At 40.5% G+C, this 25,559-nt stretch overlaps 3 protein-coding genes across 4 annotated transcripts; 1 reads left to right on the top strand and 2 right to left on the bottom strand.

The window, feature by feature from the left end:
* ube2na (ubiquitin-conjugating enzyme E2Na) lies at positions 1-6,927 on the bottom strand. Its single transcript, XM_005737613.2, has 4 exons — positions 6,738-6,927; positions 2,200-2,446; positions 1,859-1,999; positions 1-1,277 (listed from the first exon to the last, which is right to left on the bottom strand). The coding sequence occupies exons 1-4, from the start codon at positions 6,765-6,767 to the stop codon at positions 1,231-1,233; spliced, it is 465 nt and encodes a 154-aa protein (XP_005737670.1). The 5' UTR covers positions 6,768-6,927; the 3' UTR covers positions 1-1,230.
* A 2,568-nt stretch (positions 6,928-9,495) lies between these two features.
* On the top strand, positions 9,496-12,041 carry c1qtnf13 (C1q and TNF related 13). The gene is made up of 2 exons (XM_005737612.1): positions 9,496-9,559; positions 10,738-12,041. Exons 1-2 carry the CDS (start codon positions 9,529-9,531, stop codon positions 11,790-11,792), a joined length of 1,086 nt encoding a protein of 361 aa, XP_005737669.1. The 5' UTR covers positions 9,496-9,528; the 3' UTR covers positions 11,793-12,041.
* A 1,488-nt stretch (positions 12,042-13,529) lies between these two features.
* nr1h4 (nuclear receptor subfamily 1, group H, member 4) lies at positions 13,530-23,817 on the bottom strand. 2 transcript variants are annotated; one of them, XM_005737610.1, is made up of 9 exons: positions 23,721-23,817; positions 20,843-21,220; positions 17,561-17,701; positions 16,519-16,661; positions 16,310-16,408; positions 15,954-16,053; positions 15,656-15,802; positions 13,888-14,001; positions 13,530-13,768 (listed from the first exon to the last, which is right to left on the bottom strand). In XM_005737610.1, exons 1-9 carry the CDS (start codon positions 23,815-23,817, stop codon positions 13,530-13,532), a joined length of 1,458 nt encoding a protein of 485 aa, XP_005737667.1. The 2 variants fall into 2 exon arrangements, with proteins under 2 accessions (XP_005737667.1, XP_005737668.1); XM_005737611.1 differs by lacking the exon at positions 23,721-23,817 and adding an exon at positions 22,294-22,324.
* Between the last annotated feature and the right edge of the window lie 1,742 nt (positions 23,818-25,559).

Here is a 25,559-nt window from a genome sequence, read left to right as displayed (position 1 = left end):
TTAAGAATCACAGTCAGGTATTTATTAATCAACAGAATTTATTTACAGAACATAAAAGTTTGTAGTTGGACTGTTTCATATCATTCTGAGAGCAGGAAAACATTTCACCTTCAGATTAACAAAGAATGAATTTACACAAAGTGAAATGAATACAGACTTTACAGCCAAAGCCCAGTCACAACAGTCAAGAGTCAAAGCCTTCATTGCACTTTTGGTGTGATCTCCTCCACAATGCAGCATCTCTTCTCACACACACCAATCACAACACCCCAGTTCCCGCTTTCATCAACTGACTGTTCAAATGTAACCGCACTGCTTTTTGAAATAAATGCCAGTGAGAGCAGGTAAACCACAGAGTTTTGCAGAATTAAACTGATGACGTAAGGGGCCGAAAAGCATGAGCAGTTAGTATGCTAACAGCAAGAAAAGATTCACATGTAAAAGACAAAACACATACTGTATGTGCTAAAACTAAAGAAAGGTCCACAATGTCCACTGAACCCACCACACACACTCTCATGCCATCCACAAAAGTACTGTACATCCAAGTCCACACTGAGAGTGGCTGGAAAAGTTAATGTGACAGTGGCAGGCTCAGTTTGGTTCTCAGTCATCTCAGTTTATATTTAACAAATCCAGATTGACTCGAAGAAGCAGCACAGCGATGATTGTTTATGCGTCCTACTGGGCAAACCTACACAGGACTAAACCTTCTCCAGGCGAGCGCCTACAAAAACAGTGGGCTAGTAGAGTTAGCTGCTTTTAATGAACAGCAACACGATAAAACAAAGTTAAAAGAAACATAAAAAGCATATCATGTTATCCACATCTAAGCCAGTCTCTAACTCAGCTTATTCCCCTGCTCCAAAATTGTGCCCCCTCCCCCCTGAAAAAAAAACAAAAACGTGTGATGCAAGACACCTTTTCCCCTCAGTGGACAAAGAAAGCTAGATGAGTAGATCTAAAACCTCTGCCCATGCATTTGAATAGTAGTGAGTCAGGACAAAGACAGCTCGTAATTTCTAGTGTGCATTTAAATCACCAAATGTCAGCAGTATATATATATTTTGTGTGTGTACTTTTAGTGTGTATACATATATAAGAAAATCTGACATGTATATACACTAAAAGATGGTGTCCTTTAAATGCAAATAAAGCAGGAGGTGGTCTTGGCAGCACATGAGTTGTGTTCATACAATTTGCTTCCACTTCTGTCTCCAAGAGGCTGCTTTACACTTCATTTTTGTTTCCAGCATAAAGCCTGGTCCATGTCTTGGCTGCAAAGTAAAATAAAAAATACATCAATTTTAAAGGAAACCATAACTTAAAAGAAAAATATTCCATATTAATTGTGTGTGATATAAGTGACTTGTTTATATACAGAGATGAAGTGGCACGATTATGGGTAATGCTCCTGCATTATCATCATCATGCCATAATTTTAGTCAAGGATCAACATCACAACTGCTCAATCACATTGTTGTGATGTCATAACATTGCAATGTGGGGAGGGGAAAAAAAAACAAAAAACAAAAAACAAAAAAAAAACGGGTCACAGCTTATATAAAACTCTCTTTGATAACGAATGGTAAGCATTTCAAGTGTTCTCTTTAATAATCTTTAATTTCGAGACTATAATAACTTTATTATCAAATCAGGATTGCTGTTACCTAAATTTGGTTAGTCATGGTGGTTTGCCTGTGATAGTTTTTAAAAGCATTGGCTAACTTCTTCATAACTGCAATGTTGATTGTGGACCAAGATTATCATAACAACGTAGGAGCATCAAACTGGCTAACAACATCATGAATAATGAGGTAAATCTTATCTTTACACCACGCCAGATCATGGCTCTCACCGGTTTCTATGGCTTCAGCTTCACTGCTCTTCCACTTCTCTGCAACATCATTTGCTAGGGGATCATCAGGGTTGGGTGCACTTAGTAAAGCCTGGATTGAGAGCAGCACTGTACGAATCTGCAGAGCTGGTGACCATTTATCTATTAAAAAATAAAAATAAAAACAAAGACAAGTGTAGTCAAATAAAAAAATGCATACAGGCAAAACACATGAAAAGTGACCAATGATCCTGTTTAGGAAGAGACTTTTAATAAGAGACAATATATTCTTTGTCTCTGATATGATGGTGAAAGGCATGATTAATATTCTCATAGATTTTTAAGCTACAATACTGGCTTACCTTTCAAAATGTCAAGACATATTCTTCCCAACTTGTCAACGTTTGGATGATAAATTTTGGTCATAAAACGTACTTTAGGAGCTGCCATGGGATATTCCTCTGGTAAAAAGAGTTCAAGTCTAAATGTGCCTCCTTCGAAAGGTGAGTCCTGAGGTCCAGCGATGACCACGTGAAAGTAGCGGGCATTGGCTTCATCTGGCTCTGCCTTGATGCCTGGGACAGGCTCTGCAAGCAAGCGCTGAGTTTCCTGGAAAAATAAAGAAAGCGGAAACAAAGGAAGGAGAAGGAATTAGATAAATTAGAATACCAAGTCCATAAAGGTCATTTTGGGGAACTGCTTTTGAATGTTGTATTAAAGACATCTGATAATATCGGGCAATCACAGGTATGATGGTTTCAGATAATATGGTTCCAGATTTGTGCCAACAGGAAATTTTCTAAAAACCTAAATATAACATAAAATAAGACGTTACACATTCCTTACATGGTCTGGCCAGTAGAGTGACTGGAAGTCCATTTATTGTGCTTCTACAGTCTGCAGCATTTGTAGCTGAATAAAGGCAATGTGCAGTCTTCATATACAGGTGCAAAGTAGTTTATAAAATACATCACTGGAAGTCGATAATAGTAATATATATTTCAATATTCTTAAGAATAAGTGACACTAATAATTTATCTTTTCATATCAGCTGATATATTGATTCTGGGTCATTAACGGTGTTTCCGGTGATATCTCGTAGAGCTACACCAATAAATGCATCTAATTAGCAAAAGAATAGTAAACTTTAAAAAGTTTTGCTGATATTCATAGATCATAAATCAGGATGTGTTTAGTTGTTGCAGTGAGAAATAAATCCCCCTGTCCTCTCCTGTTATTCACTGTGGGTGCAGAGTTGCACCATACGCAGCCCTGCAGTTTCTAAACACATCCAAAAGAAGGTTGAAGGCAACAGATATCCTTAAAGCATGAAATCTTTCCAAAGATGTTCACAAAAAACCTAGACATGTGAGAAACAGTGCAATAATGGGCGCTGTGTGTTTTATGCACTTGAGTTAAAGCGTTTCATGGTGATCACAATCAGGGTCCTTAAACATCAGAGAGCCTAAATCTCCATCAGAGATAATGACTATCACAGCAGTGGTGTTCAACTTTCTGTGTTAGGTCAGACTGCTTTAGTCTATGCATACTTGCATAAAAGATGTTGTCTGGCACATTATTTCATTTTTCTTCCATATAAAACTGAACAATCAAGTCCTGCTCAAATTTCTAATCTGTGTTCTATTTACAGCAGTGTAAAACAAACTTGGCCACAGGTTAGAAATAAGTATCAAAACATTCACGCATTTTCTGCTTCACCAAGTGAAAACAAATTCTTGTGACAATGAAACGCACAGTTTACAATGGGGTTTCCTTGGTTGGCACATGGCCATTCATCAGTGGAATTTGATCAGTGGTCAGTGGTTGTTGATCAGTGGCCATGAGAATTTGCATAATTAAGATTAAGGAACTGACCTCCCAGCCCATTGTTCCTTCAGTGGGCTGGTTTCAGTCATTATGCAAATGTACTGTTTATAAGATTGGCGAAACCTGCAGTCAGCTGAGACAGAAGAAGTCACTTGGATGAGTGACGAAACGTTTCTCCCACAAAACGCTACGTCCAGATGAACAGAATCAACTTTTTGGAGGGGGACCCTTTAGCTATTACTTAAAGTAATTTAATGTTCTTTTCTGTATGACTTCATTCATCAGTCTCTCACATTATTTTAGAGGAATTCTGGCCCACTCTTCTTTAATACATTGCTTCAGTTCATTGGGGTTTCCAGACTTTCACTTATCCACAGCTCTCTTAAAATCCCACCACAGCATTTCAGTCAGGCTAAGGTCTGGACTTTGACTTTATGTTTTTTTCCTCAAACATTCTGCTGTAGATTTGCTGCTGTGATCATTGGCCTGTTGCATGACCTAATTTTCACCAAGCTTTTACTTTTGAACAGATGGCCTCATATTTGACTCTAGAATACATTGATATACAGAGGAGTGCATGGTCCACTCAATGACAGCAAGGTACCCAAGTCCTGTGGCTTCAAAACAAGGCAAAATCATCACCCTACCACCACTGTGCTTGACATTTGGCATGAGGTGTTTGTGCTGATATGTTGTGTTCACTTAGGTCTCCTCTGTCCAAAGGATCCCCCAACCCACAAGTCTTAGTCAAAAAAAAAGGGGAGGGGGGGCAATTTAACAGCTCCTAACAAAGCACTCTGCAAAATGTGCAAGAAAACTGTTCTTACAGAAGGTGTAAACAGGCTCCAAAAGATAAGATACCAGCAGCTCGTGATGTGTGACCCCTACTTAAATGACACAACCAAACACAGCTGAAGCACTCAATATGACAGGAAGCGCAAATGCAAATTTGCGATCTGATTGCATAATACGAAGGCACGTTTTTAAGCAGCTGGTTAGCAAGCTCAACACAAAATACATCTCAATTTCCTTGAGATATCGTGATATAATAAATACATATTTCCTTGAGTTATCATGATTTATCTTTAAAGGTTTGGCTTACATGCAACTTTGCAAACCTAAGTGGCGCTGCCTTGTTCTTTTTAGGAGGAGACTTTCTCCTGGAAACACTTTCAAACAACACATACTAGTTCAATCTCTTTCTAACTGTGTTTTAAAGAACTTTAAAATTCCAACAGCAGCCTGCAGAATTGGAGATTTAGCTCTTGGGTTTTTTTTTGCAGTTTCTTTGAGCATTGCACAATCCGAACTTGAGGGAAATTTGCTGGGATGCCCACTCCTGTGAGATTGTGCCTAAATGCCCCAAAGTGGCAAAACCTGCCAATCAATTAATCATGTGCATTTGATTAGCAGCACCTGGCTGCTATCTTCATTCTTGATTCCCAATGAAGCAGTAAGGATGAACTTGGTTTTCACAGGACTCAAGTATTTACTGTTGAATAAGTTGCACAAAACTGTTTCGTTATTTTCTCAGTTTTAAAAATGATAGTCTCTTCTTTTGCTGTTTGAAATGCACAACTGACTCCAACAAAACAAACTTTACAGTATTCAAAATATAATTGAATAAATGTTCCAACAACCACCACACTCGTCTTTTACACTCGTTTCCTCCATGCAACTGCGAGTGAGATTCCTGAAATGTTTCAGATAACCCACAGACAAAACCATGCAGTGAAAACACAGACAGTAGAGGGGCTCCCAGTCCCAGTCACACGCTCTCAGGGCTCAAGGGCTCGTCCCATCAAGTACTGTTCCCAGCCCTTCCACCTTTTCCCACCAAGTCTGTGCTGTGGCCTGCTTCCTCACACACCTGGACACGTGTAGTGTCCAGGTGTAGTGTCCAGCATAGATAAAGGCTGGAACCCACCAAATCAATTGTACTGTATTTGTTTTAACATTCACTCAATTATTTTTGCACACATTTCTGTATAATAAGGTAACGAACGTGGATAGTCAACCACAAAAAGTCCCCTTTTTATTGATGTGTGTGCTAATAAAAAGCTTGTGTCTGCAACAACAGATCTAGAAGGAAACAAAAGTGAGGAATCAACTACATTTGGAAAGCTTGGTTGAGAAAATGCACACTCAGGAAAACACAGAAAAATGGGAAAATGACACATTACCCTGCTAAGAAGGCAAACGAGTGAAAATGTATTTTAATCATTGAACGGTGACCCTAAACGTAACATAACAAATACAACAAGCAGTCACACTCGTTCTAAAAACATGGACCCCCTCGCCCAAAAAAAAATCGTCAGGTTGAGTGTAACGCAGGTGTGGATTTTTGATTTGGGGTGGAGTACAGAAAAGGAAACTCTAAAGGCCTTAAATATGTCAACTTAACAACAGTTTTACAAATCATTAAGCTCGTTAAGTAAATTAGCAAGTCATAATGTTATCATTAACAGAAAGTCATTCGCCTTGTTGAAGTAACCACAGTGGGAGCGATTTCATTCATCCAATTTGTGCAGTTTTTAAAACACGTTTTAATTACCTTACTAACCTTTAACTCCCAATGGTTGCTAAAAAATAAAAATAAATAACGAAAAAAATAAAACGGGTGTGTGATTTTAAGTTATTGCAGTATACAGTAAAGGCACGAGGCTTGCAGTGTCGGGCTTTATTAAAATACAAGCAATGCTAAACAACTAGCCGGCGTTAGCATTTTTAGCTAGCCAGCCTTTCTGACAGCACTACAAGCAACTTGAGAACACCAGAAAAATATATTTAGACAAGTATATTTAGAAAAGGTAAGGACTTTTATCCGCCATCGTTACAGCACGGTGGTGTATTTTTAACCCGTCGTGTCTCGGCGTATGTGGGTGCAGAAACGAAGCGGAAGTTACTTTAACAAACAACCCGTTAGCCAGCGAGATGCTAATGTTAGCACACAAAACTGCTCGCCGGGCGCACCACCAGAGCGTTTAGGAGTTTGTGGTTGTGATTGTGGCATTTTTGCCGTTACTACGAAAGGCATGCTGTTGCTTGAGGCGTGATTTTTTTTTCTTTTTACCTTAATGATCCTGCGGGGCAGTCCTGCCATCTTGTCTTAAATGCGGGCTTTTTAGCTCTCAGTGCCTTCTTTCTGTCGTTGGCATTGACAGCAAACACACGTCTTCCGGGTTCTCTGCGTCACGGTGATAGTGAATGGAGGGACGTGAACGTGACTTACACAGCAGCTGCTTATCTAACACACTCACGATGCAAACATGTTTCTCGAATGGTTAAAAAATATTATTCCAAGTAAAGGTAACGTCTTCTTAAGGTAAGCCCTAATGGAAAATGATAAATATGGGTAACGTGGACTGGCCTGTACGTTTAATTTTTAATAGCATAACATGAAAAAAAGAAGAAGCGAACAGTTACAGGCAAGTTAAAAAAAATTCAACTAAGAAAAAACAGATTTATGAGATTTATGTGACATGAGTGATATTTATAGTGATATATATTTATTCATCCAAAATTGAGCTTGACCAATATCTGCAGCGGCTCATATGGACAAGCCAAATGGCTTCCAGAGAAAAGTTTTATGTTCAGACAAAATAAACAATTAGCTATTTGGCCACAATGACACAAGGTAATGCCTTTAAGCTGAAGGAGACTGTACTAACTATCTAGCATGGTGGTGGTAGCACCATTTCTTAAGGCTGTTCCGCTGTCATTAGTTCTGGTACATTGCACAAAATAGATGTGATAATAAAAAGGGGGGATTAACTTCAAATTCTTCAGTGATTCTTGACAGTGATCTGATATACTAACATTAAACTTCTCAAATGGCCATCCCAAATCCCCAAACTTAATCCTACTTAAAAATTTGTGGGCTGCATTTAAAAGCTGTGTCCATTCAAGGAAACCAACCAATTTAAATGAACTCTACCAATTCTGCCAAGAAGAGTGTTCAGATATTCATCCAGTTCCATCCAGTAAACGTTGCACCAACATTTATCAGAATCAGAATCAGAATACTTTATTAATCCCGAAGGAAATTAGGGTTACAGCAGGCAGCACGCTAATGGCGCATGCGCACTTACAAAGGAACCTTCTGACCAACTTTACACAAACATCACATTGGGAAGACATGTCAGAGAGGTAGGCTGATAGGAAAAAAACAACGAAAATACATAACATGAGGTAAGAGGAGGAGAAAAAAAACTCCACTCAGACTGAGCTCCTAGTGGGAGAACAGTTTGATAACAGAAAAAACACCTCAGCACAAAAAGCACATGACTATCAATACACCATAGAAACACAAGACAAGCAACAGGGGCGGGTAAAGGGTAAGAGAGAGCCGGTGTAGACAGCGCATCCGGTCCTGCAGCATGTCTGCACTGGTTCAGTCGACTGCCATCTTCCCTGGTAGGGCACAAGCATCGAAGCCGTTTGGAAAGGGAGGGGGGATCAGTGTGTGCATATCAGTGTATGTGTGTGTGTGTGTGTGTGTGTCCAGAGTTCAGCTGAGACAGTGTCCTTCGCCCTGCCAGGCTAAGTAAACAGTCTTCCAGCCAACCCAGGTGGCCTTGCATGGAATGGGGGGAACAGTCTAAACACGGTCATTATCAGGGTGTTTTGTTCAGCTCCAGCCTTGAGACCGCAGCTGGCGCTGAAGGGGTCTCCGCATGAAGTGATGGTGGTTTTTACTTTAGTGCAAACAACTCATATGGATTTCAGAGCTGTTCTGACAGTCCAACACTGGTCTCTCAATCTCCCGTTGGAGAGCCGCGAGCTTTCTATGATGTTATCCAAATTTACGTTCCGTGATGTTGTCGTTCTTTTTGCTCAAAGAGCAGGTTCTGAGAACTCACGACCGCAGTGCACTTCCCAAGATGTGATCCAATTTGCGCTCAAAGGTGTTATTCAAGATAGGCCCTCCAGATGTAATCCAGTTTTTCACTCAGAGGTCTTGTTCTGAGTATTCACGGCAGCCATGCATTCTCCAAGATCTTATCCGTGCTGCACTCAATGAGCCCATTTTGAGAAACTCACGCCTCGTCCCATCATTTCAATCCCAGCGGGCAGCCTTGTGGGGGTTTGAACAGCCGGTTCCGCTTTCTTAATTCTTCGATAAGCCAGGGCCAAGCCAGCTCCGATCAGCAAGAACCCTGTTATCATGGCATTTAACCCAGTATCACTGCACTTGTATGCATATGTTTTCTACTTTGTACACCTAACATACAGTGCAATAGTATAGCATCAACTTCATTTCATAAGAGGAGTAGAGATTAAAGCTGTTAATATATATAATAGTATATCCATCCATCCATTCACTTCCGCTTATCCTTTTCAGGGTCGCAGGGGGCGCTGGAGCCTATCCCAGCTGTCATAGGGTGAGAGGCGGGGTACACCCTGGACAGGTGGCCAGTCTGTCGCAGGGCCAACACACAGGGACAGACAACCATTCGCACTCACATTTTTTGCACTGCAGAAGCTGTAGTAGAATAGTTGCTATTAAAATCAACATGGCTGTTTTTTTGTTATTTGGCAACACCTTTTTTTCTACATGTGCTTCCCAGCTGTGCTTGTTCCTGAAGCAGAAGTTGTTCAGAGGTTACCACAGTGCCTGATGTTGTCTTTCCCAGTGTTAGACAACTCAGCGCATTTCTTAGACTGAAAATCTCCAAGGTCCAATAAACCTGCAGAGTCCTGTTGAATTTTGGGATATTTTTTGTCTCATGGATGAATAGGAAGAATATATTGGAGGGGGTTTGGAGCTCCTCCTCCTCCTCTCATATCCGAATGGACAAAAGCTTTTCCCCTTTGGGTGTCAGGCCTATAATGTGGACATTAGCAGTGCAACAACTTTCACCATGCGGTTTCTGCCCCATTGTAGCTCCACAGGTGCGTTTTTATGTCTCTTATGGATAGATTACGTTTTAATGCAAGCACTGTGTTTGAATGAGTGTGAGTTCTTTTTTTTATTATGCCGTTTGTCATAAATGTATTTCTGTGACTTAGTTTATGTATTTTGTATGTATTTACACTCTGTGTTACTGCTATATAAATGTAAGTACTTACTTTAAAGAATGCAACAAATGCAAGATTGTTTTAAATGGTTAAAATTAGGTTTTGAAAACTTAATTTCAACTAGATAGCAAGAGTTTTTGGATTTGGTTAAGACAGCTCGTGCTCAGAGTTACATATTTAACTATCATCAGACAGATCTGACCTTGTAGTATTTAAAATGTATTTTTTATGTATGTACGTACACAGTATTAGATTTTGTGAAGGATTAGAAATTTTAGGATCATAAATTTCTGTCTGTGTAGGTTTGTGCTCACAAATGTGTGTGACGGTAAAATTTAATAAGTTATGCTTGTAAAAAACATTTTTTTTATATTCATGATAATATGGTAATAATAATAGCTGATTTATGTCAACCTGTGCACTTATAAAATGACGTTTCCTAAATTGTTTTGCTCTCATATCTTTTAGCATTTTGTTCTGCTTCACCTCCACAGCCATTTGAAATTTTCCATTGTTCAAGACACAGAGGAACAGATGAACCAGCACCTAATGCAGTCCTTCCGTCAGTGCACAGAGAGAACAGACAATACCAGCCATATTACAGGGGCTGCTGCTCACACTGAGGGCTTAATTCAAGTAGAAAGATTTATGTTAACAGAGAGCAGCCATACTTCCCAGGCCTAAATGAAGTGTACTTCACTTTGCTGCCAGCCTTTTGGTTTTAAGTGACCTTTAAAGCTTTACCTGATGGATATAGATATGTGCTGTGAGCAGTTCAGTTAAACACTGATTTTTAGTCTAGGTATCTTAGAGAAGCACTCATAGAGCCCTTAGAAAACTTAAAGAAAGTGATTTGGATTTAAAATGTAACCAAAATTTATAATAATATGTAATATGAAGCTATAACTTGGTTAGCATGATATCTTAAAGGTGAAATTCGTTGGTTCCCTCCAACAGAAACAATATATACACCACAGGTATATACGTACCTGTGCTTTGAGTGACTGATATCTCATTATGTAATTTCACAGGTATTTCTGTCTTGTTTTCAGATCAGTGGAGCACACACTGCTACGTGCTATGTTTGTTCCTCCTCATCAACTGCTTTGGAGCAGCTTCTCCCCTTTATGCTCCTCCCGCGCCAACAGGTCTCCTCTCTGCTTTCTCTGCCACGCAAACCAGTAGCGTGGTGGGAGGCAAGCAGAAGGCAGTGACCTTCAACAGGCTCGTGGTCAACATCGGAGGGGATTTCAATCCAGACACTGGCCACTTCCGCTGTCGCATCCCCGGGGCTTACTATTTCTCCTTCTCTGTGGGGAAATTTCCCAAAAAAATGCTTTCTGTCATCCTGGTGAAGAACGGAGAGGAGGTGCAGGCTATAGCTTATGACGACTTCCGCAAGAAAGGGAGAAAAGTTCAGAGCCAAAGTCTTATGATCGGTTTGAAGAAAATGGACATAGTGTGGTTGCGCTTGCAGCCTAGCCCCCAGTATGCTTTGTACAGCAACGCTGGGCCTTACATCACCTTCTCAGGTTACCTGGTCTATCCTGATGCCATGGCAACCAGCTACATCAGCAACCACTTGTCTACACCTGCTCTACCCTACCCAAACTGTCCACCTCAGGTCAGAGGCCAGAGAGAGCAGCCGCGGTCTGCCTTCTCAGTAGCACGGACATCAACCCTCATGGGTCACAGCAGCTGGACACAAGAAAAGCCACCAATCACCTTTGATGTAGAATATGTCAACATAGGGGGCCATTTCAACAAAACCTCTGGCCGCTTCACCTGCCACTTCCCAGGGGTGTACTTCTTCGCCTTCACTGTGGGGAAACACCCTCGTAGGGCTGTTTCAGTGAAGCTGATGACCGGGAAGGGTGAGGTGCAGGCGATGGTGTTTGATGATGACACATCAAAGAGAAGGGAAATGCAGAGTCAGAGTTTGTTGCTGTCTCTCAGCAGGGGCGACAGCGTGTGGCTGTACAGTCAACAGGATGAGCGCTTTGCTGTTTACAGCAACCAGGGCAGGTACACCACGTTCTCAGGCTTCCTGGTTTATCCAGATACAGAAACACCTGCCACCAGCCAGGGGGACAGAGGTCACCTATAAATGTCTTAAGGTTGTAGCTGTTTTTTGTTCCCAGCCTGCAGTTTATCTCCACGTCAATGAGTCAGGTAGAATATTTAAACTGTGGTCAGCATAGTTTAACAGATTCCTCTCTCTCTCTTTCTTTTTGTAACATTTTGTTTGTTTTTATTAAACAGTGTTATTCCAAAAGGTAACATTTGTTGCCACCAGATGGTGCTATGATACAGCTAAGTGCAATGTTCTCTTAGAAAATCTGTGATACAGTTTGGGTTTAGGTGCACAGATACAACTATCTGAGAATTTTCATTTTAAAAAAGTGAACATTGCATGACAAAAAAAAACGTTGTAAATGATGTAAAGTTTATTCGAATTTATGTACTACAAAATGTAGACTTAGAGTTGCACCATGTTAAAGTTATTTAACTTTTATTTGTAGAAAGATCTGATTAAATGATTTGTGCGCATTTTGGGAAAATGATAAATAAATTTCCTTAAATGAGTTTTACATATGTTCTTTTTTTTTCTTCTAAATCAAACAAATGCTGGTTTGTGGATGAAAATAAACCTAAGATAAACCTAGAGATTAGACACGGGGCGATATTGGCTCAAGAGTTGGCAGTTCGTCTTGTAATCGGAAGGTTGCTGGTTCGAGTCCCGGCTCCGACAGTTTCAGTCGTCGTGTCCTTCACCAAGACACTTGTGGTGGTGGTCAGAGGGCCCGGCCGGTGGCACCAGTGTCCGGCAGCCTCGCCTCTGTCATTGTGCCCCAGGGCAGCTGTGGCTACAATGTAGCTTGCCATCACCAGTGTGTGGATGACTGAATGTAGTGTATAGTGCTTTTGGGTCCTTAGGGATTAAGCCCTATACAAATACAGGCCATTTACCATTTAATTAAGGATTTTTATAACATATTATAACACGGGACTCAACATCTGATAAATCTCTTTCCAAACATGAATCCCTAAATGTTGCCATTTCTACTTAAGCTCTTAAAGCTTCTGATTCACAGCGCCATTACCAGCAGAAAGAGAAAAAGAGCCAAACATTTATCTTAAATAATCTTTATTGGCAATTAGAAAATTGGTTAAAACATGCAAAAAAAAAAAAAAAATCCCTCAGTCACGGCCCTCTAATTGAGACGCCTTTGTTTGGCCAGATGGCTACCTACAGGCATAAATAAGGAATAAAAAGTCAATGTTTCTGGAAGATGTAAAAGTGAAAGATTATACAAATATGATCAAGCAGAAAAGGTGACAATGTTTTTTTTTTTTTGGTTTTGCTTACTCTTTATTGAATAACTGCATCCCAGATGTTGTGACTAACTATTATAAAAACTATTTCCAGGTAAACCCTTTTTTTCTTGAAAATATTTATTCAGGCAGATCGTAGGATTCACCCATTATCACACTTAATCTAAGCCTTCCACTTCTTAGGAGCACACCGTGGCTTTCCAGTGTTTGTACTTGTTTGACTAATCAAAGTTTTGCATGATATACACAGTAAAAAAAGAAAAGGTTGGCCAAATCACAATATTTGAACAGGAGCCTCTTTGTCTGTGAATGGTTAAAAATAATAGAGTAATCCATGAGAAAGGCACAAGCAGCACTCTAAACCAATCACTACATGACTAATGCCAATGTCATGGCTTCACAACAGAGGCTGGGAAAGGACTGTAGGTTTGAGCTATGATGTTGTCTTGTAAGTTAATGTCCACATTATCACCCCTGTGTTACCGCCTTCTTCTCTCGTCCTGGCCCGTCACTGCACATCCCAGATCTCACAGAGCAGTGGGGTAAATTTGTGGTCATCCGTTCTCCAGGATGTGAGCATCTCCGCGTGGAAGTGGTTGAGCGTTCTCAGCTCTGTCAGACGGCCCAGGAGACGAGCGAAGTACTGCGGCTCCTGCGGATGCTGCAGGGCGCACAGCTTCCTCAGCACATCCAGCATGGGCTCCTGAAGTCTCTCAACAGCCTGCTGATCTTTGACATAAGGCCGATCTGGAGAGGAATAGAGTGGATAGTGATCATCATCTTCACAGAAATCAAAATTTGAATCAAATATTACTTTAGGAAACAATGCCGTCAATGCCGTTAACACTGTTTTTGGGGGGGCTCACCTGGTGTCAGGATGGTTACGGCAGTAAGGAGAGCTTGTTCCTCCTGTGCCATGTGGAGTTCGCTGATGCTTTTGTAAAAGTTGAACATGGGTGTAATGAAGTCTTGTGATATACCTGCAGAAAAAGAAAGCAACATATTTTTTTCTAATAAAATAGAAAGTTTTATATAGAAAGTCAGTGAATAGTAAATAAACAAGTCCTCAAAGTAAGAAGCCATCTCTTAAGCTTTGGTTTAATTACTTAGAGTAATTCAATTTCTGTTGTTGTTGTTGATGTTGTGGAAGAGCCAATAAACATGTTTATACTGACTGGAAGTGCTCTAAACACAGTAAACTGACCTTCCCAAATTAATAATAAAAAGTCTTTGATCTGCAGCTCTATGCAGACAATGTTAGTCTGTGCACTAACTTGATGGATAATAAAGGATTGTCGATGCTGCTGAAAGCTGGCGAGGTTTTATAGTTTTAAGATGCACAGAGACGGCCTGTTTTATGTAACAGCCTGTACTTTGACCAGGATAATCTATAACGTTGTATTATACTATTCATTTTATTTATTTAAAAGATGCTGTAAAGTTTTTCATGTAAAATACATTCAGTTTTAAGCTTTTACAGCTAATATGATCAAAGACTGGAGTCTCTCAAAGTTAAATCAAAAACACATATACAGGGTCTGAGGTGGATGTGCTCTGCTGCATTGTGGTGAGAAGAGTGGGGAGGAGGTGGATGAAGGTGTGAGAGAAGCGAGGCAAAGGAGAGAGCGAAGAAAGAGTTTTTATGAGTGAATTGTATTCAGTATGTGAAGCCATCAGAAATTACGACACAATTATTTGCAGTTAATCATAGATCTTATCCTTATCCTAGCCCTGTGTCAGATTGGTGACCTGTCCACAGTGTGCCCCGCCTCTTGCCCTATGGTAGCTGGGATAGGCTCCAGCCTATATGAATAAACATATTTCATATACATATTTCAAACTACTCTCTATATTATTTAAAAGTTTTTGTTTAGTATGCTCTTGCACGTTGGCAGCATTTCCTGATATTACAGCTCTTCAGCTAGCAGAGGGTGCCTGTCTGCTCGGGCACATTATCGAGCTTTCAGAAATGCCAGCGGGGCTCAGAGGGAGAGAAGTGGACAATAGCACTTCTGATGTTTTGATAAGAAACAATGGCCTCCTCAGACAGCTTTGACCACTTATTCTCCCAGACTGGCCTTTACTGTGAATATCTCTTATAGGCACTATTCACACCACAGCAGCACTGAGGGACCCAGTGACGCGCACACACGCCTGCCATCACCGCTGCTGTCTGTCTAACTGTCCAACCTGGTTGACATAATGACACCCCACATTAATATAAATGATTTTTTCTTTTAAAGGAGACAACACAGGGGACGTGAGCAAAAATCTATAGGTTTGGATTAAAACAGCAGAAGAAACTCATGCGCTGTAATAAATTAATCCCAGAAAAGCCCCTCTCCTTTAATCTGCAAGCATGGATGCACATGTAGCGCCGAACGGAGTGAAACAATAGCCAGTGAAGGTGTGTGCTCATGCGTAATCTATACCCAGCCAGAGATCAACAGGTCAGCATACGTAACCGACACAGATCAAATATTAATCAAGGACCTGAAAGACTTAGCTGCTTGGCTGCAGAAGACCAAGACTGCTGAAGGTCATGAAGCAAGAGCTGCACACATAAAAACCTGCATCTGCTATAACTGCTGAATATCTGCACCGACACATTTATAGGTGCTGCTGTAGACTCACCACTCTTCCGTATCCTCTCCTCTAAAAGTTGCGCGTATCCAGTGGGCATCTTTTTGCTGAAAACCTGAGCTGAGCGCAGATATGTGGCTTCCACAGCTGAACCCTTCAGCAGAGCAATCTGATCTTCGTGATCCAGAGACAGAAACCCTATGACAGTCATAACACTTGTCATTACAACAGGCAAGATACTGTGTTTTTACTTTACGTACTCTCCCAGCATCTGTCATGCCTCTGTCCATGACCTTAAGATAACACTGCAGTGTGCTCCACAGGATTGGTAAAAAGAAAAAAGAATTACCTGGAATACTTTTTGTAAACTCCACCAAAACTTGAACTTGACTTGTTGCCACTTCTGTCAGTAGAAGAAAGTTTTCATCTGCGCTGTACTGTTCTTGTAGCTTGAGGAAAAAACAGCGGGAAAAACAGATCAGAGGGAAGAAATGGTTCGAGCAAACAGCAAAAACTCCACAAAGCAAACGAATAAAACAGTCTCGGCGGCATGTAGTCATGCAAACATTATTTCACCCAACAAGCTGGTGCTGCTTGTGTGATGTGTGTGCATACAGGTTTTATTTTCTTAGCTGCATTCCCCGCAGCCAGTTTTTATCAGCACTGTTCGCCTGGTTATTTAATATCAATATTTCTGTTTCGTACCAGCTTTTTAGCAAAATCTTGAGGAATCTGATGTTTGTTATAAGCATCCACGATGAGTTTCATGAGTGCCTGCTGCTCTTTGGTGAGTTCAACTTTTTCCTGGATTTAAAGAGAAAATCAAAAACAGCCCATCATTAAGCGGTGACGTCTTCTGTGCCTGTTTGAGAGCATCAGCGAGCTCTGAGGACATCTGCAGATGTTGAGGTTACCTTTGACAGTCTGGTGGTGGAGGTGACCTGCTTGTTGTCGACATTCTCTGGCCCCTCCGTCTCATCCCCAGTCGACTGTCCTGGGGAGGCCTTGGTGTTCTTCCGCAGCCTTTTAGATTTACACTGGATCTCTGTCAGCAGGCCTGTCAGTAGCGACGAAGGATTCACTTTGCGTGTTAAATACCTTGCAGGTTTTTAATGCAGCGGCAGTGCTGAATGTTTATTTTCATCTATGATGGCTTTGGTCAAACTAATTACTATCTATGTGCAACAAGCAGGCAGATTACTGCAACTCTTGCTGTTTACTATTTTAACATCACATCATAATGTGAACTGCATTCTACTAAATGTGATTCCTTTTCTACCTTATTCCTTCCCCAAAACACTGCAACTGCCTCTACTTTAGATTTCTCTGATCAATTGCATAATAAGTTTACACTTAAGATAGTGCTGAGAAGAGAAGCATTCTCAGTAACCATCTGTCTTCTCACATTTTGATCAAAAATCTAACTCACTAGTCTCTTGTTGAGGCAGCAGATAGAGAGTCGTGAATGACTTTCACCCTGCATTATTCATCACATCTTCTCTGTACTATTTATGAGCAACAGGAGTCCAGCCTCTCATTCTTCTCTTTTCAGCTGACAGCTCTATAATAGACCCCAATAATCCTCCAATACCCAGTTTCAGAAAAGTGGGTGCTCCTATTTACAGATTTTGCCTTCAGTTTGAGGTAAGCTCAGCATTTGAAACTATAGAGACAACTGAGAAACATCAACTTAAGGCAAAAATCACTTTAGCAAATGTGTCATGTTCTTATTTTTTTAATGCAGCTTAAACAGATAAACAGATGTTTGTACTGTGTGATATGTACTGACATGTAATCCCCCATTAAAATCCAACAGCCCATGTCAGAATGGAAAATGTACACTTATATTTAGCAGTCTCTCTTAATCATAATAAGTAGATGTTACTGTGGGAACACGTTAACGCTCTTTAAAAAAATAATCCCTGTTTCAGCATCCTCGAATGCAGCGATACTCACATTCTGCCAGCATGCCCATCTCCTTGCACTTTCTCAGCCGGCACTCCTGGCATTTCCGGCGCATGTACATGTCCATCTCACAGTTTCCGCCACTCTTGCATTTGTACACAGCGTTTTTGGTGATGCTCCGTCTGAAGAAACCTGAACGTGGTAAAAATAAAAATGTATTAACAACAAGGGACGCCGATATGTTATGATCTTTAATGCGCACATGAGTGTTTGCCAGTTAATCACTGGATTTTTAGGGAATTTGACACAACGTTCCTAAACCCCCAACCTCACCCTGAAAGGTCGTGGTGGATCAATGCACCTGTCTAAGCCTGGTTGTGCTGGAGAGCTTTTTTTTTCCTGTTAAAAAGGAAGTTTTTCCTTCTTACTGTCACCAAGTGCTTGCTCATAGGGCGTCATGTAATTGTTGGTTGTTTTTTTTAAATATCGTTATCATCATTGTAATATAAAGCTCCTTGAGGTGATGGATGTTGTAAATTTGCACTATATCAGTTGAACTGAATGTTCAGAATCTACCTTTATACTACATAAGCCTAAAAAAGAGCTGATTAAACAATTATCATTCCTTAAAGTTATTTTTTTTTGTTATCTTAATCCTTTAATGTGTCATTTAGACTGTGAACATTTAGCAACTCACGGAAAGAAAGGAAAGGCTAGATAAAGGCAACTAAGCGCTATTAAAAATCTTGGAAGCTCGTTTAAATTACAGGAGAAAAAAATCATCCATGACTGAAAATTTCAGGTAATTATCTCATAACTTAGAGTTTGTTCAGAATTTTGACATACCTAACTCAGATTCTTGATTAACCCAACAAGTTCTGACTGGCATTTTTTTTCCACTGGCAGAAACAAAGCTTCCATAATCTGCATCGATAAATTGTGTGAGTTATTAATCTCTGGCTCTCTTCCACAGTGCGTCTTTTGTCCTGTCTCCCTCCCCTTATCCCCAACCAGTCTTGTCAGATGGCTGTCCCTCGCTGAGCTTGGTTCTCCCGGAAGTTTCTTACTGTTAAAAGGAAAATTTTCCTTCCCACTGTCACCAAGCTCTTGCTCAGAGGAGGTCTTCTGATTGTCAGAGTTTTCTCTGTATTGCAATTTAAAGCACTTTGTTGTTGTAGTGATTTGGCGCTATACAAGTAGAACGCAACTGAACTGAGATGAACTGAAGTGAATGGAGAGACGAATGCTGTGGCGTTTGTTACTCTGACTGGCAAAAATGAAAAAAATAAAAGTTATGTTACAGCTTCTGTATCAGGTCGTGACATAAGTTATGTTATTTTAAACATAAATGTCAATGTCATAATGTGTGTGTCATTACTTTTGCTTATGCTGAATACTTTTGTTTTGGTTTTTTGTGGTATTGGTACTTAGAAAGTAAATAAAGGATCAGCTCCAGATTCCAGCTTTCTATAAATGATAGTGTTACTATACTCGGAAAAAACTCGAGTTACTGCTTCACTAACTGTTCTAATTTAGTTGTATATTGAACACAACTGGGTTTAATCCAAACACCACACTAATAAGTTATACCCGGAGTACTGACATGCACTCACACACACTCACACACACGCTCAGAATAACCGTGGAACAGTTAGCAGACATTCTGACATCATTAAGCACAATGGCATGCAGTAGAGTAACTGAGCTCAGGTTGCTCGTGCATTGTACAGCCGAAAGCTGAGAAGGAACCCAATCTGGTGGCAGTACCAGGTAGACCTGAGCCTATTCTCAGTCAAATGGCAGGACAGGTCAGCAGCCACACTCCTGGCATTGTCCCACTTCACAGTGTGGAATTACACTTATATCGTTTCACCCTGTTGTTTGGCAGGATCCACACCAAATCAACAGCGTCATAAAGACATGGTGACAGCAGAGTGGTGGCCTTCAGCAGTTCATCCCCAAGTTAATGATTTGTAAAAGGGACAAAAAGAGTTGTAAAGTCCTTGCTCTTACTGTAAGATTGCCTAATTTTATTGTTTTTTGTTACCTTAAAATCAGCTTCAAACCCTTCAGTGTATGATTGCGTAGTTAACCTCCTGTCCCTGAAGGGTTATTAAATACGAAATAAATGGTATTTTGTTCTCAGTGTACAGCAGCTGTAAAGGATAACAGATTAAAAAAACAGTTTTTACAGGAACTGAGTAAGGTATCAGGTCCAGCATTGGAGCCGCTTACACAGGCATTTCAAACTGTTGAAGACGTCTGGAATTAACAAGATTGTAAAAGCATGTTTTCTCTTCTCCATTTGTTTGAACTGTAGATTTAAACACATCGTCATCATGGTTAGACCCCTTAAAGTCAACAGCTAAACACAATAACATGATGTTGGAATTTGGGGCAAATGTCATTCAGCTCGTTATTATGCAGTTGCATCCTAGACACACAGTCAGTCTTAGATGAAAACATTGTAAAAGATTTTTTTAAAGTGGAGGTATTCTTGTTCGTGTTGCTGTTCTTATGTTTGACACCCCTGCACTAAAGCATTGTGAAGCCACTGCAGAAGTACCTTTACTTCTTTCTAATGGCTAGCAGGGGCAACTCCTCCAGGTACAATAAGAAATATGACTGTATTGAAAAGCTGGTAATTTTATCATTAGTTTATGGTCTCAATTTCAATAGAAGATTAATCAACCACAATATGCTTTAGGATAAGCCAACCTTTTCATTACCAGGTCGCTCCCATATGAGTATGCAGATTCCATCAGTTCCCACCCCTTACTCATGACATCCGGTTTGAGTCACCGAGGCCATGACATTGAAATTGCTCTGCTTGGGCCTTTGTAACAGGACATCGCGGACCAACGCCTCTGTCAGTGCGACCCAGGGTGGCTGTGGCTACAATGTAGCTTGCCATCACCAGTGTGTGAATGTGTGTGTGAATGGGTGGATGACTGGATGTGTAAAGCGCTTTGTGGTCCTTGGGGACTAGTAAAGCGCTATATAAATACAGGCCATTTACCATTTTACCATTTACCAACGGATGATGTCACCCTGGTTACGTATTCTTTTTTAGGATGTCTGTGCTTTCACTAAAGTAAAGGATTTTATTGCTTTATTCTCCACTGTATTCAACCCTGTTTTTATTCTATTTCATTTCCCACGAGGCCCACCCATGTCATCCTTGATAAGTCACCACATTTAGAAAATCCCTAAATTGCTAGTGTCTTTCAGCTCCACCAACTGCTCTTATCATTACACTGTAAAGAAGACAGGCTTTTTAGAGTAACAGTTACAGTTAAGGATCACACTGCTGTTTCCTGTTCTACGTCTCACCTTTACATCCCTCACAAGTGAGAGCATTATAGTGGTATCCAGAGGCCTTGTCTCCACATACAACACACAGTTCCTCCCCTTTAACCCTTCCAGCTTGTGACAGGTGCCGGCTTCTCTTGCACACAGCCGGCACAACAGAGGAGCCCTCCTCCATCTCCGCCTCATAGCTGCCCTCGAGGGGTCCTTTCCTCAGTTCATATATCCCTGTGTGTGAATACCATTCGTCTCCATTATACTGTGGGTAGTAGTTCTGAGTGGAATAGTATGGAGTGGAAGACACTGTTGGCTCCATGAATTGATACTGCATGTTGGGATAGCTGGTGAAGGGTAAGATGTCGGGATCCTGCAGGAGAGGGCTGCCTTGATCTGTGAGGATATCTAAGAGAAGAAGAGAAATGACATGTGGCTTCATCTTAGTCAAATGTAATCAGAGACGCAGTACAGTTGTTGCAGTTTTAATATGAACAAGTTACTTGAATAATAAAGTTCCTTGAAAAGCTAAAGTGTCAAAGTGTTAAAATATTAAAAGAAAAGCTTTGCAACGGTTGACTCCTGCCTTTAAACTAGCTTTACTAAAGGCAAGGTAAAAAAAAATTCCAACCATAGAGAATTAGTAGACTCTTACATGACAGTAACACCGGGACGACCAACAGATTACATGACAAAAGATAAGCACAGACACGGAGGACAATCAGGGGACGTGAACAGATTGAGATAATCAGCCAGGAGAGGGAAGTAGAAGCAGACACATGATACAAGAGGCAACTATTGTAAAAAAAAAAAATTCAATACAATAAAACAGGAAGTAGGAACAACACCTAAGGAGAGAAACACAGACACATAAGGCCATTTACCATAAATAAATTTGACACAGAGGAACTGGCACGGGAGAGTAAACAGAAAATACTGAGGCAACAACGTAACTAAATAAGTTAGGGAGCGGATGAAGAACTGAAGGCTCAAAATACAAAAGTATATACATCAAGATAAAGCTACAAGCTAAAATCCAAGAAAAGAATATCAAATAAACCGTCGTATAGAAATCCAAAAATCAAAACTCTGCTTCCAAGAATTGTAAACCGTGACGGTTAAACAAAGTTGAAGGTTTAACTACTTTCTTATAACTATAAACTATAAACCCATAAATGATTAACAACCTGCTTACACGGAGGACCTTTAGAATTAGATTTAACAGCACAACGAACAAAATTACACATTTGCAAGTGATATCCAGTCGAAGAATGTTAACGGGATCGTACTTTTGGTTCATTATTACATACTGATGAATTTTATAACCTTCATATGCAACTTATCAGGGATGACTATTGACAAGACAACACAATGCAATCATCTCTTGACTAAAGTGACTGTGAAATGTTAAATTTTGCTTTTAAAGCCATCAGACCACCTAATACTAACAGAATATCAGTATAGTATAATGTAACACTGACCTCTTGAAGACTTAGTCTGGACCATGGCCATTTCCGTGAGCCCAAACACACAGATTATTTTGAAACTTTGCTCTCTGATCCACACTGTCCAGCTGTGCTCTGTTCAAGTCTATCTTTCCTTTTATTAACCAAAACAGTCATCTTCAATTTCTTCCTTTCGATCAGCGTGCTTTTCCCAAAAGATCTGAGTACAGTACCTACTGTAGCAACTTGGCACTTGCTTGAGTAATCCCAGAAAGAGCAAAGGTTGTCACAGCTACTTATTAACCACATAGTCACATTTCTTCACACTGCAAGTAGCCAGCTGATATCAGAAGTCATTTCCAGATGTGGACACAGGTACAAGCTGACTGCTACTGTTCAGTGAGCTTGAATTTGTGGACAGGTCAGATCCGGCTCATGCAATTGTTCGGAGGAATTTGAGCATCCATAAATGCTTTATAGGTGCTGGATGAGAGTCACCTATTGTTAGTTGATATTTTCATTCAAAATTAAGATCTGATTTCTAAAGTAGGCGATAGCAGATGTGCAGAGTGTACTTTTTACTTTAAAAAATAATTTTGTTCAGCTTGTTAGTGGAAGATTGGCGTTCTGTTGCCACTCACTCAGAGTTGTTACAGACCCTTAGTCACTGGCAGATAACTGACTATTGTGACAGAAAAATGCCACAAAGTAGCCTCAAACTATTAAAGTATCTGTTTGTTTACAGGTCACTGTGAATTAGTAATAAATCATCAATAAATTATATCTTTGCAAATGGTCTAATATTCAGTTCTTGCTGAAACCCTGACTAGTGGCTGAGAGCTTCGCTTTGGTTAAATCAGTTCACTGATACTCATGGTTGTGTTTGTACTGTCTGCGCTCATGGCTCCTTCATCTGTACATAAAAACCTGTACAGAAACTTCTGTTCTAAAAATGTGCTAAAGAGTAGGGTGAAGGTTAAGGCTAAGACTGGGTTTTTATGGTGCATGAATGACTCATCTATTAATGTGTATTTACTCCAACGTTGTCTTTACTACAACTTAGCTTGAGTGATATCCTACTATTTCTCTTGTTACTTAGCACTAATTAGCAGGGATCCCCGTCTTTAAACTGCACTCAATGAGTCTGTCAATGCAGCCTGCCACTTAATCTTTCTACTGTTAGAACTGGAATTCAGCACTGCCCTCCTCTCATACAAACTTGATCACTTGTAGCTCCTAAAATCAAACCTGCAACAATTTCAAGCTTCAAAATAGTTCACAGACCGATGCATGGGTGATGCCAGGGTGGCTACAGCCATCTTTTATATATGGTTTCTTGTTTTATTGTTCTAAACACTAGTACAAGTTAAATGCAGCGATGATTTCCCCATGCTTGTACTGATTATAATTGCAAAGAATGTTGTCACTTGCTCAGTTTTGATTTTGTCTTTCTGTGAACTTACCATAAAAGTGGGAACTCTCTAAGATGGAGAATTCATCGTTGGGTGGGAACTGCAGTGGTCCCACCACATTGATGTCGGGGCCCATCCACTCATTCATTCAGGAGCGTTGTCTGTCACCGCCTCAGAAAACACAGGTTGGACTGGGCTGGAAAGCAGTCACACGCTTTGAATTTGGGGAGCTCTGTAACAAGCATGAAAAAGTGATTTGTCAACCGAGATGAAGCAACGCAAGTCCCTTAGACGTCTGCGCCCCGCTGGACTTAAAAATCATCTTGGGAGTCTCCACATCATTGCACCTGACAGGTCTCTCCCACGCTGGGAAGAGATGTTCGGTGCTTCCCTACAGAGAGGTGGAGGATGAAGGTCAGATGACCAGACTGCCGCAGGAAGACCAAGTCATGGAAAGAGGTCTGTTCTTTCTTTCTGTTATTGCCTGTCCCGTTACAGATTCATGTAAGACTGTGTCATTAGTATGACAAGATCATTGTCTCTGTTAATTTGATTTCACTGAACATATCATATGGAGGCCTCACCTGTTAGCAAACAGCACTGCTTATTAAATCTTATATTAAAATCTGGACAGCTGAGGAGATTGAAAGCTTCGCGTACAATATCTTAATACCAGTTCTCAAATGTGTCAGAGGGCTTTCTGCTGCTAGGGACAAAATATGTTCCCATGTGAGACATGACTTTTATAGACCTCACCAGCCACATTTTTAATTAACTAGGTGTAATTTCCCTTGAGTCTAAAGCTACCCACAAGAATTCAGAAACCCGCTGCCCACACTTCAACCAAATCTTCAAACAATGCCACACCACAGCCTTAATAATAAGTCACCAGTAAATTAGAATTATGTTCGTTCTCAATCTCACAATTCTTACCTTCTCTTTGGCAGCTGAGGTTGAGTTCCTTCTTGCTGAATTTTTCCTTCCTGTGACTTTTTCTTTTCTTTTTCTTTTTTTTTTTTGGTTTGGGAGGGGGGAATATCCACGCTGTGAGCTACAACTCCATCAATACTTTCTAATGAACATTAAGCTGCTGGTGCCTGGACATCATTGAGACCATGTGTGACTAAGTTGGGGTCAGGGAGAAATGGAGGGTGGTTATTAATTAACCCTCCTCCCTATCCAAGCCAAATCCCTCTTTATCTGAATAAGACAACAGGCTACCGCATGAATTCCCACCCACATACACAAACATCACACACATGGAGCCATATCCAGTCATTAGCATGACACAAAAACTGGTATGAGTGGGGGCCGGCCGAGTATAAGCCATGTCTGTTAAAATCATCTAACAGTTCACTTGTAATAATGAAAGCCGGGGAGAGCTGTGGATTTTGAGCGATATGTTTGTTTTCCTTTACAATATTTTCATGAGTGCAAAAAAAATTGAGGTATAATGGAAAACTTCTGAAAGCAAATGTGTGGCAATAGCTCCTATCTGTCCTTGAACTGATTCTACCCATTTTATCACGTCATTGGAGTATGCAGTACCAGTCTACACCAGATTTGTTTGTTCTGGCACTCCGCAGACCCCAGGGTACCTGCCCTATTGTCTGTGTACATTCTAAGACGAGCATGCACACTGGAAAATGTTCTTCTCTTTATAATTCTTAGTTTTCCCCAAAACAAGTTTAATCATTGATGGGTTGTTGCTCCATCCAAAGAGGCCCTTCTGAGTCAACAGACAGTCTCTTTGAAATAAACAGAACCTTTGCCATTGGCTGCTGACTGTTTGTGGACTATCTGCTCTGTGTTTAAGAGCATGTGAAGAATGAGCCAGCAGCTATGACTGTAAATGGCTGGAAACAACTCCACTAAACATAAGTTGCATAT

Source organism: Pundamilia nyererei, unplaced genomic scaffold, assembly GCF_000239375.1.
Source record: "Pundamilia nyererei isolate P.nyererei 1_Seehausen unplaced genomic scaffold, PunNye1.0 scaffold00078, whole genome shotgun sequence".
NCBI lineage: Eukaryota > Metazoa > Chordata > Actinopteri > Cichliformes > Cichlidae > Pundamilia > Pundamilia nyererei.
Note: the sequence above shows the minus strand (reverse complement) of the source record. Positions and strands in the feature narration are given on the sequence as shown.